Source organism: Tachypleus tridentatus, chromosome 11 (assembly GCF_004210375.1).
Source record: "Tachypleus tridentatus isolate NWPU-2018 chromosome 11, ASM421037v1, whole genome shotgun sequence".
In the NCBI taxonomy this organism is placed as follows: Eukaryota; Metazoa; Arthropoda; class Merostomata; order Xiphosura; family Limulidae; genus Tachypleus; species Tachypleus tridentatus.
In genome coordinates, this window is record NC_134835.1 from 69,565,221 (window position 1) to 69,577,614 (window position 12,394).

The following is a 12,394-nucleotide window of genomic DNA, read 5'->3' on the forward strand; positions in this document are numbered from 1 at the left end:
GTAACAAATAAAATGAACTCGTTAGGATTTGTTACAAACAATCCTTGTATAGGATGATGTCCTATACCATTGCAACATGATACCGAAGGCCGTACAAAATCAGCTACTAACCTATAAATTAGTATCGATCTTTTCAGTAACTTTTAATAATTTATTGATCATATCGGGAAAGTGTTTGACACATTTGAAGAAGAAGCCATTAATATTGTTGTAAAACATTGTACGGGAACGAAGAGAAAACAACATGGGACTTTTTTTTTTAATAACGTGTCAGATGCAGGTACCGAGTTAACGGGAAATAATGATCGTAAAGTAAACGTTTTGTATGTCATATGTAATATACTGTTAGCCAAAGAAACCTGAATCATACACATCTGATAACAAAAAAATGTTTCCATTGCACCTCGAAACCCTCAACATGACAACCGGAGAATTTTAACGAATTAAGAGCTCTACAAAACTGGTATACGTGTGGAAGATTTTGATAATGAAATAACTATATTTATTTTCAATTTTCAATATCGCAAGAAATGCTGAAATTGATTAAATCTTGTAAGTTAACAATGAACATTACTTGATGTTGAAATTATTTTTCTTATTTATTTAAAAACCCGGCATGGTCGGGTGGTTAATGCGCTGTACTCGTAATCTGAGGGTCGCGGGTTCGAATTACCGTCACACCAAACACGCTCGCCCTTTAAGCCATGGGGGCATTATAGTGTGACGATCAATTCCACTATTCGTTGGTAAAAGAGTAGCACAAGAGTGGCTGTGGGTGGTGATGACTAGCTCACTCCACTCTAGTCTTACACTGCTAAATTAGAGACGGCTAGCACAGACAGCCCTCGTGTAGCTTTACGCGAAGTTCAAAGACAAAACATTTATTTAACACAAGCGGAGCCCCCGGTTTTAACTGATTCAGATCTTTATTTACACTTTCATTTATTTATCTACTGAAATCTGCTTTATACAAAGTATATTTTGCTCTGTGATCAGGGGCAAATATTAATTTCATTTATCAAAACCCTTTTGACTACACATTACCAAAACAATCTGGCTTTTTCAGTTGGAACCAGTTGGTCGTCTTGTTTGCCAAAAATTACTGTATTGGTCAATTCGGCCTTAATTTGTGGCCTCAAAACGGTCTCTGAGGCAGTGGCAATTATAGTCTATGCTGCTTTCCGCACAAAACTGTACTTGCACTCCAAGTTTGGAGTTCTGAAGATGTGGCCGTGCAGAATGAACAGACAAACCCACAGAGAGAGAGAGAGAGTGACGTTCGCACTTTTTACATGTATTACCGCTAATCAGTGCAGTAGGGGAATAATCTTTTTCAGTGTTGAAACTTGTTGAAAAGTACTTATGTTGCACTATCTGGGTGCAAATTATCATCTTTGTCGTCGCTTTACATCGAAAACAAAGTGAAGGAACTAAACTGTGATGCAACTTGTCGCAAGTTTTTTTTTTACCAAAAATCAAGTGGTAAACACGTATAATGTTTATAATTTTATATGGATTGTATTTTTTTATATAGAATTTAAATATTGCCATAAGAAAAGTAATAAATGTATTTTATCACATATCTTTAATCCATTTTACTCACTTTTGCTAAAACTCCTTGATTATGTTGGACATTTGAAGTTATAAACGAAATTAAATACAAAAAAATCCGTTAATAACTAAGTATTTTTAACATAGTTTTCTCTGTATTTTCAAGACAGCTGATATGGGTATGGCACTTTAAATAAAATAAAGTACAGAACAACGTTTCGACCTTCTTTTACCATCTTCAGGTTGACAAAAAAATATAGTTTTCTCTGGTTTTCTAGGGCATTTCTTATATTTGTCCTGTTCTCAGTTTATGATCAAGACATTGTAGTAGTTTGTTTGTTTTTTTGTTAAAAAATAACGTGATTTTTCTTCCTTTATTCTGTTGCTCTATCTTCTTGTTCATTTTCAGTTTATTTCTTCCCTGTAACATAATTTATCATAAAGTACACGGGTTTGAAACATATCACGATTTTGATTGTGTACCTAGAACATTATATAGTAGAACAATATAGACGATTATATATTGTTAAAAATGTTTTATTTTATATTTTACTGACAGAAAGAAAATCATTAAACTAAAAACCACTTGTTTTATTACATACATGAACAAGTGGAACAACAAATCAATGTGTTGAGTAACACTCTAATGAAATTCGGATGTATTGGGATTAACTGATACAAGAACTTCGATTTGGATTTTATTTTTATTCCGTTAGCCTGGACGTACTTGAAATTTATATATTAACTGTCAAGGTTCTGTTCGAGCATGTGTGTATAAAATGAATTGACGTACATTAATAGCTTATTGAAATCATAACAGATTTCAAGACAAGAACGTTACGTATTCTGTGACTGATGGGTTTTCATTTTATGCGGCTAGTTTTTGCTCAAAGCTATAACTTCTTTTTGTACTTAAGCCTAGATCTAGTTCGAAACACAAGCCATGGTACACGCCTCGTTTCATCCCTTTAATCGAATAGAGTTCGCTTTCATATATTTTAAATATGGAAACATAACAAGGCATTACTGTTCGTTTATCTGTACCCCAACCAGCAGTTGGAGCGCCTGTGTAGTGTACCAGGATTAGATAAGCTCTTCCCTCGAGAGTACCCTTTCCCAGTATACCAGCTTTCATGTATGGCATCAGTGTCTTGCGAGGATGCTGTCGTTTTCTTGGAGTCGATGGAACTCAGCATGTATACATACGTACATATATATATTTTAATATAAATGTTTGTGTGCACTGCCTGCATAGTCTAAAAGCATTCAACATTTTTCTCTCCCAAAAAAACATTCACAGAGCCTTGAATTCAGCACAGCATTTTTAAGCGGAATACCAAACGTATAAGTTTTCCAATAAATATCGAAGAAATTTGATGTTAAAATTTTCTTTGTCCAACTTTTGCTGTTACTTCATTTACGATACATTACATGGTCTAAAAGTATTTACATTAAATACGATTTGAGTATGATCACCGTGGAGTCTCGCATTTAGTTCTGGCACAGTATAAGAGGCATTCATGTTGAAAATATCAAATCTGAAACAGTCTCGTTAATCTGTTATTTTTGTAGTGATATGATGTTTTGTCGACGGCAGTCTGAGTTACTCAGACTTCTTAGCAACCTGGTCATGTATGCTTGGGTTGTATATTATAAATCTAGTATTTTGTTGACTGTGTTTTCTGTTATCTGAATTGCTTAGCAACCTTGTCATTTGTTTTCTACCGTAAAGATGTTTTTCTCTACGTAAACTGCTTAGCAGTATTGTCGAATGCCGTTCTTTGCGTACATACATTCATTGACAAAATTTACGTGCATATTGTGTGCAGTGTTAGCTCTGGAACATATTCTCGTGTCTTTTTCAGTATTAGAAAGCTACAAGTTACAAGAAGCCGTGTATTGTGAAGATTTATGAGACAGTTGTGTGTTAGGATAGTGTTAGTACTGCAGTCATTTGCTAAAAATATATATACATTGTACAAATGTAATGTTTTATTTATTTTGATTCAGTAAGGATTTCATTTGCCCTTTAGACCGTTGCTATTACTAATAGGTTCTAATGAAATGGCCCGGCATGACCAGGTGGTTAAGGCACTCGACTAGTAATTTGAGGGTCGCAGGTTCGAATCCCCGCCACACCAAACATGCTCGTTCTTTAAATCGTGGGGGCGTTATAATGTGGTCAGTTCTACTGTTCATTGTTAAAAGAATAGCCCGGTGGGTGGTGCCTTCCCTCTAGTCTTACACTGCTAAATTATGGACGGCCAGCGCAGATAGCCCTCGTATAGCTTTGCGCGAAATTCAAAACAAACATTCTTCTAATGAAATATTGATAATCAATTATTGATCATTCCGATTGCAAATACCAACAGACAAAAAACTTAAGTCTTTTAAAGCTTGCACTTGGACCAAACTTCAGGTGTGTTGGGTGCTTTATAACTTGGTCAAATCCGTCTTTAAATACGTAATTAATTTCTATATGAAAACATTTCTTTGCAAAATAATTTTGCTTGCATATCTTTCATTTGAAAATATTATACACACTTTGTATGATGAATTTACAATAAATACTTTGTGAGTGAGCTTACGCTTACAATGCTAGAGATTAAATATATTAAATACATAAAAAAAATTAGGACATGAAATTAGAAGTGACGACATGTTCGGTTTTAGTAGATTTAACAAAGAACGAATGTTACACTTGTTCGTTATATTTGTTCTGCTTACAACGTTACGTAGTTAGTGTCCAGAAACTAAAACAATATTAATGGTTTGAAGTGTCTTTTTTTTTTGTGTGGAATGTTTTTTATTGCATGTATAAGTATAAAAGTAACGAAGGGTTATTAAAAATAATTTGTGCACTTGTTTATGGTATTTTCCGGCCGTTTCGTTTACGAGCGTATTTTTTGTATAACCCTTTTGTAATAAGGGGCGATTCTTTAATTTTCAAGTCCTGCGCGGTGTAAAAAGTGTACACATATGGGAGGGATTAAACACCCACCATTGTGCAAACAAGATACGTCTTGTTGAAGAGCGTGCTAAAACCATTCAACAGTTGGATAAGCGTTGCATATTGTATGTTAGCACGAAGGAGTAGAAGACTGGGTTATCTTTTCGCAACATTTTCGTTTGTAAATACAACGTAACCAGCAGAGTATTCTTGCCTGAAATGCCGTAATACTTGGTTTTAGAGAAAAGTCAACTGTACGCTAGCTATTCGCAGCACTGATCGAGACCACGTTGTTTTACAACGTTCACTGCTACTTTCGTAAGAAGCACGCGCGGCTTGTACTTAGTCGCTCCCGCTGTCCCCATCGTTTAGCTGCTGTTACTTGTCTTGTTCTGTCAGTTCTGGGTGTTATTGATTTGTTTTGCCGTAGGTCTTATTTATTTTAGTTAAAGTATTATATTCTGTATATTCATATGAAGGACTGTATTACACTTTGTGAAGACAGCTTAACATAAATATTAAGCCTTCGAATATGCTCTTTACAGTTATATTGAATTGTTTTCCGTGGAACGTTGTTTCGCGCAGCAAGAAATGTGTAAGTGGGAATAGTTTATGAACACTTTTAAGTAGATTTGGTACTAATCATGATTTATTCTGTTTTTCTCCCGAGGTTGTTTTTAACAAGTGAACTTTTAATTTCGTCGACAGTGAATGTAAAATTGTTAAACATCGTCGTGTAACGTGTGTATCTTATTGTACTCGGTTCAACCTGGTCGATGTCGTTGGTGGCTCTCAAGGTAAAAGCAACGGTGAAATATAAAATGTCTGCGCGGGGAAAACGTGTGAAGAGCGCTGTTATACCTTGTGAAGAAACTTTCCCACATTATTGTGTTTTATTAGCACTCATCCTGTAGATCTCAGCCGAAACCGTAAATTTTATTTATTTTTGACTATGTTAAATTAATTTTTCCAAAGTGTAGACACAACGGAAATGACGTTTAACATATGTTGGACTTGAGAATCATACAACATTGTATTATGAATGTTTAAATATTTAACTAAGGCACAAGAGTCCATGTGACTTGGGTTCGTGTGACCCGGACATAAGCGTTGACATAAGCCATTTTAAGTCATGTGTTCCCTTTGCCCCATTAAGAAGAAGCCAACCAAGATGGTTCGATTTGACTCCTTTGTGGATACCATTTCTTACACCAGCACTGTCAGGGTAAGATGTACTGGTTTATATAAAGGTATTAGTGCCTCTCCTGATGAAATAAAGACCTTCGAATGGAGAAGATACAAACATAAATGCACCTTACATGCAAATAACACAACAGTGGGGAGTGCACACTCGTTATTTTTAGTGGTTGCTTATTATAAAAGTATAATAAATTATCATCTCTCATAAATGTTTTTTTTAATATACCCCACTTTTATACACAGACCGTAAAACTATGTATTTAATATTACAATATATTTTATATTTAAGTATAATTTTATTTCTGGCAGAACGAACAATACAAATAACCGTAACTAAAATTTATAACTGTTATAATTTTTGTACAGGCGTAAAATGTTTAGGTTTTTTTCGTAACCAAATCATATGAAATCCCGTTTATAACCTCTCACTCTCAATAACAATTGGCTGGACAAATTTCATCTCAATGAAATAGATTCTGTTATTGAAAATAGAGGAAACATTGATACAGTCAGCCTTTTGATACTTTTTATGAATGAATTTGTTGTTCCTGTACTTCTGTTATGGTGTTACCGACGTTAGAATATTTCACTGTGCAATTGCTTGGTGTTTCTACTCTAACAATGCAATTCTACGAGCAAGCAAAGAAATAAACTGGTTATAAATATCCCGGCTGTGAGTATAAGAGCTAGCTCCGAGTTTTGAACCTACAAACGTACTATATAAAATAAACTAGATTCTATGTACATGAAAAACTGTATTTGTAAATGATTTAATTCGTAGAAATTTAATTTTACGAAAATGTTTTTTTTTCAATCCTCTAGATAATATTTTTAAAGTAATTTTATGAAACTTGGATATCACTCACGGAGTCGGGTTTGAGAAACGCAGTGCTAAATATTGCAAGCACAAACCCACAGCAATCGTTTCGTGCTAAAATTAAACAAGAAGCAATAAATATACAGGGTGTACAACTGAACAGTTAGACTTGGAGTTCCATTCATAGACACTTGTACAAAGTTGTTGCTTTCTCCTGGTAGGATAGCAGTAAGTCAAGGGATTTACACCTCTAAGATTCAGAGTTCGATTTGCCGTGGTGGAGCCAGCAGATAGCTTTGTTTTGAGTTATTTTCTTAATCGACACTGAACTAATTAAAATACATTTTACAACAAAAATAAAACCATTAAACATAAAGACAAAATATGTAACGAAGCATTAATCGGTGAACACGTAACGAAATTTAGTCATTTGTGTTCAAGCATTAGCGTTGTCAACATCTCCCACTGACATCTCCTGTGTTACATTGGGTAAAAACATGGCAAAGGCTAAAAAGTTGACAGAGTTTGAACGTGGCAGAATTGTCGAGCTGCAAAAGTAAGGTCTCTCTCCACGTGCCATCGCTGGTGAGATTGGGCGTAGTAAAACTGCTGTTGCAAATTTCTTAAAAGACCCTGAGGGATACGGAACGAGAATTACAAGTGGTCGGCCCAAGAGAATTTCGCCGGCATTGAGCAGGAGGATTCGACGGGTTGTCCGGCAAGACACCAGCCGATCGTCGAACCAGATTAAGGCCCTTACGGACACAGAATGCAGCTCAAGAACAATAAGACGGCATCTACGAGAGAAAGGTTTTAAAAACCGTAAACATCTTCAAAGGCCACGCCTCCTTTCACACCACGAAACAGCTCGATTAAACGTTGCTGAGAAGCACCAAACATGGGACATAGGAAAGTGGACGAAGGTCAATGGACGTCAATTCCAAACAGTGCATGGTCTTCGTGAAGCCATCTTCACCACTTGGAATAACATTCCATCCAGCCTTCTGCAAACGCTTATATCAACCATGTCAAAGCGAATGTTTGAAGCTATAGCTATTCGCAGTGATGGTCGTGCAGCTCACTACTGAGACCTCTTGTTGGACATTTCCTACCCTGTTTAGGACTTCTTTTTGGTGGTGTCTTAAACTTTTGGCTAATTTCAGTGTTCACATTTTCTCTATTAAATGCTGAAATGTTTTTTTTAATTTTATTTTTCCTTTTCTTATTTTCATCTTTTGAAGCTCTACTCAAATAAGTAGTTGAGTCTAACAACGCAAAATGCATATTTTTTCAGACGAACTCGTTGAACCTGTGTTTGAAAATGTTTTCATGCATTTTTCACTTTCCATTTTTTGTTGATGTATTTATGGTTGGTTTAACTGGTACAGCTTTGGATTTCGGAGGTGGCTCGAATCTGTACGATACCGCAAAACATTTTCTTATTTTTTAAGCTGTGACAGCGTTCAATGATGATGAGTGGTAGGGCGCTGCTTAATCCTCTATGGTCAGTAGTTCGAAATGAGGAGTGATAACAGATTGCCCCAGTAGTTTTCTATAAATACAAGGAAATACATTTATATACTTACAACTGTTATCTTGGCATATACAATTACTTTAACTGTACTGAATTGTTTTAAAATTTTTGTTAGTATGTAAGGTTATTGTTTAAAGTGCTCATGAGAAATTCATTTTCAGAGAATTCCAAGAGCTGTGGCAAATATGTTACTGATTGAAGAAAGTCGTTTTACAGACAACAGAAATAGAAAAAAAACCTCACGAGGGTGACGTGCTCGGCATGGCCAGGCGTGTTAAGGCGTTCGACTCGTAATCTGAGGGTCGCGGATTCGAATCCACATCGCACCGTACATGCTCGCCCCTTTAGCTATGAGGGCGTTATAATATAACGGTCAATCCCACTATTCGTTGGTAAAAGAGTAGTCCGAGAGTTGGCGGTGGGCGGTAATGACTAGTTGCCTTCCCTCTAGTCTTACACTGCTAAATTAGGGACGGCTAGCGCAGAAAGCTCTCGTGTAGCTTTGCGCAAAATTAAAGAAAACAAAAAAAAAAAAAAACAAAAAAGTAATGAGGTTGATGTATTATACTAAGTACTTCCTGCAAACACATACTCGTTTGTTCGAAATATTAAACAGAAGTTGGGCTGAAGTGTGGATCTTTCTTACTCTTGTTTGTGTGACAATAGCACCATATGGAAACATGCGGTTTTGTTTTGGAACTTCACATTTCTAGAACTAGTCGATCCAATTACTTTCACTGGAATTACGTTTAACAGTTGCTTTGGGGAATTCTCTGTGTCGACTTGATTGATCTTTTAGAGCAACTAATAATTTCTTGGAAAACAAAATCAGAGGTCTAGCATACAGAGAGCCCAACGTCGGAAAACACAGTGATTGAGTTTGTGTTTTCAATATTTGATTTCGTTCATTTTGTTTGTGATTGAATGATAATCTGGATAAAGAGTAAATCCAATAGAACTGTAGTTTATATTAACATATGCAAAGAAATAGTTAATATCATTGTTAGATAAATAGATTTCATTGGTCAAGGTTTGGTCATACAACGTTTTTTTGGTTCTACATACGTTTTTTTTTAAAAGTCACATCGAAGAATGTTTGCGCGAAAAATTAACCACTCAACTTTCTGTCGCTTTACAACCAAGATTTTGTATAAGTATGCTGATGCATATTAAACAAATTTAAAAAAATATACATGACCATTTAATTTTTCAGACATGAGTCCAATCTCTTGCTGTGTAATGTTCTGTTAAATTGATATTTATTTTCCATAACTTTGATCAATAATAAATTTTTAAGGCTATTCAGTAATAGTGACAATATTAAGAAAGAGAATAGTTTATGTATGATAAATTAGAATAAAAAACAACAACAAAGGTTCTACAATTAACAGTAAAAATCCTTAGCTCTATGTCCTGGTAAGAGATATGGATTTGATTAGAATACCAAGCATATACTCTATATACCTAAATTATCCAATGGTTTTGATGTATGTAATATTCCAAAACATTAACGTCGTGTTGTGGCTGTTTTTTTATATAATTTCTCAACTTTTGCACAAATCAACGGGCCTGGCATGGCCATGTGGTTAAGGCGCTCAACTCGTAATCTGAGGGCTGCGTGTTCGAATTTCTGTCATACCAAACATGCTCTCTCTTTCAACCTTATGGGCGTTATAACGTGACGGACAATTTTACTATTAATTGGTAAAAGAGTAGCCCAAGATTTTGCGGTGGGTGATGATGACTAGCTGCCTTCACCCAACACGAAATAAAACAAAAACGAACATAAATTAACGAACTCTTAATTGGTTGCTACAGTAGTGAACAACAACACTTTTATCAAATATTATGAAGTCTTCTATGAAATTTATATATATGAGATTTGATGACATTCTTGTAAGATATATAGCAACCACAATACGGGGTCTGGCCACTTTATTAGAGTTACGTTGCTTTTCAGAGTGGGACTTGACCTCAGCTGAAGGTGAAGTTTTAAGTTGATTACATGTATCAAATCATTCTATTAGTATTCCCTCGATGGTAAGTCCGAGGGCTTAAATCGTTAAAAAATAGGGATTTGATACCAGTGGTGAGCAGATCACAGATAAACTTTTGACTGTGTTTTTGATTATTAACGAAGACGAACCGTATAGCACCGTGAAGGTCTGGGACAAGGATGTGAAGTCACGTTATCATATATGAAGAACCTCAGCTTTATTGCAGCGTTCAAAGAAAACATCACAGTGGTTGAACATTTGGTAGATGCCAGAGTAGCCGAGACAGTTTCGTGGATAAACTGCTTTAAAATATTAGTCATTCGAGTTTATGAGCAGTGGGAAAATTTTGAATATAATCTATGCTGCGATTGGGATGTGTGGCTGAAAATACATAATGCAGAAAAAGAAAGACGCAATGACAGGATTGACTGTCACAAACAATTTTAAAACATCCACAAGAATAACTCACCTGTTATGTGCTCACAAGTGTGAAGGCTTCTGGTGGCGGAGTCATGGTTTGGGGCATGTTTTACTGGAATATTAGATCTCTTGGTCCCTTTAGGAGGCAGAATGGTACCACATCTTACCGTAACATAATTTCTGATCGAGTGAATCCAATGGTTTTTCTTGCGTACTCTGATAACGACAGGTATTTGCGATACAGCAGTGCTTCCGTCCATTTACTCATATTGTGCATATGTGGATCAAAGAACATTATGACATGGACTTCAGGGGTCTTTCGGGGACATCATAATCACCGGATATAAATGAAATTGAGCATCTGTGGAGTGAACGTGAAAGACACATTGATCATCACTCTCCTCTGTCTATCTCACTCCACGAGGACCTGTGGTGGCCCAACGGTATGTCTGCGGACTTACAACACTAGAAATCTGGTTTCGGTATCCGTGGTGGACAGAGCACAGATAGCTCATTGTGTAGCTTTGTGTTTATTTAGAAACAGACAAACAAAACAATCCGTGTGTTGCATATAGTATTAATGACTGAACTGGTAAAGCTCTTCAGGACTCTCTCCAGTGCTTTGTGGATTTTGTGCAATGTACTTCGTTGCTGTTATTTTGGGTAAAGGTGGTCCAACCCGTTTTTAGGTATAATTCCTTATGTAGTGGTTCATTCCTGTATGACTAGACCATCACAAACATAAATAAATGTTAAAATAGTTTGACTTGAATTAATTATTTAGATAAATGCGTTTTGAAGCAGAGCTTGAGATATATTGTACAATTCATTATGAAACCGACAGTTTAAGCAAAAATTGAAAGAGGATAAAAATTAAACTCTCAAAAAACAGGGTAGTGAAAAAATACAAGTCTGTAACATAAAGTTGTCCGCTGTGAGATCTCGGAATGTTACAGAATGAAAATTTCTGTGCGAGTTTCCTCAGCTGTGAAGACAACATATTTCAGTTATAATAAAACTTTGAAAAGAATACTCCTGTAATAGCTCAACAGTCCGTAACTACTCAATTCCAATGTCAAGTTTTGGATAGGGATTACAGTTCGTATTAATGTTTACTTTTAAAAGCTAAATTTTGACTTAAATAAAGACGCGAAATATTATGCAGATGTTCTGGAGAATGAAGTGACCTGGAATGGCCAGATGATTAGAGCGCTCAGTAATCTCAGGGTCGCGGGTTCGAATTCCCATCACATCAAACATGTTCGCCTTTTAAGCCTTGGAGGCGTTATAAGGTGACTGACAATGCCACTATTCGTTGGTAAAAGAATAGCCCAAGAGTTGGCTGTGGATGTTAATAACTAACTGCCTTCCCTCTAGTCTTTCACGGCTAAATTAGGGACGGCTAGCGCAGATAACTCACATGTAGCTTTGAGCGAAATTAAAAACAACAACAAATAAACATACGTAATGATGTTATTGTGTATTACGTTTTTACACTGAACTTACAATACTTTCAGAAAAAGTTGAAATGTATATTCTTCATTGTTAGATGGAGTACACTAAAGTAACTTAACGACTGAATCTGTAAAGTAAATAAAACTGAGGTTTTATAATAATAAAGTGTATAGAGGTTACATTAAAACACATACACAAACAGCATCTTCTCCATCATAACTACAAAACGTATTGTGTCACTGTGTGTTCCTTGCTTTGTTGCTATCCGGAAGATGCAACATATATCAAAATCAAAACCTGCATTTATTTGTCGAGAAAACAGCGATAAATAATTTAATCGTGTAAAAAATCGAAATGAAACTCATTTCAACTCGGTTGAAAATTCTCCTAACGAGAAGCTGCATGAGATCGAATGATACTTCAGTAATCAATTTAATTTTTTTCGCGCGGTTTTACTGGTCACGAATGGT

The 12,394-nt window shown here is 35.7% G+C and overlaps 1 protein-coding gene across 15 annotated transcripts in view; it reads left to right on the top strand.

The window, feature by feature from the left end:
* Positions 1-12,394, top strand: part of LOC143232400 (disks large homolog 1-like) — a 258,171-nt gene that overhangs the window by 125,645 nt on the left and 120,132 nt on the right. For 2 of the 15 annotated variants that reach the window (XM_076467808.1, XM_076467810.1), the window contains exon 1: positions 5,619-5,726. The exons of the other annotated variants lie outside the window; for them this stretch is intronic. In XM_076467808.1, coding sequence (XP_076323923.1) covers positions 5,634-5,726 — 93 coding nt within the window. In that variant the 5' untranslated portion in view covers positions 5,619-5,633. Of the gene's footprint in view, positions 1-5,618; positions 5,727-12,394 lie in introns of those variants that run through there. 15 annotated transcript variants of the gene reach the window in all.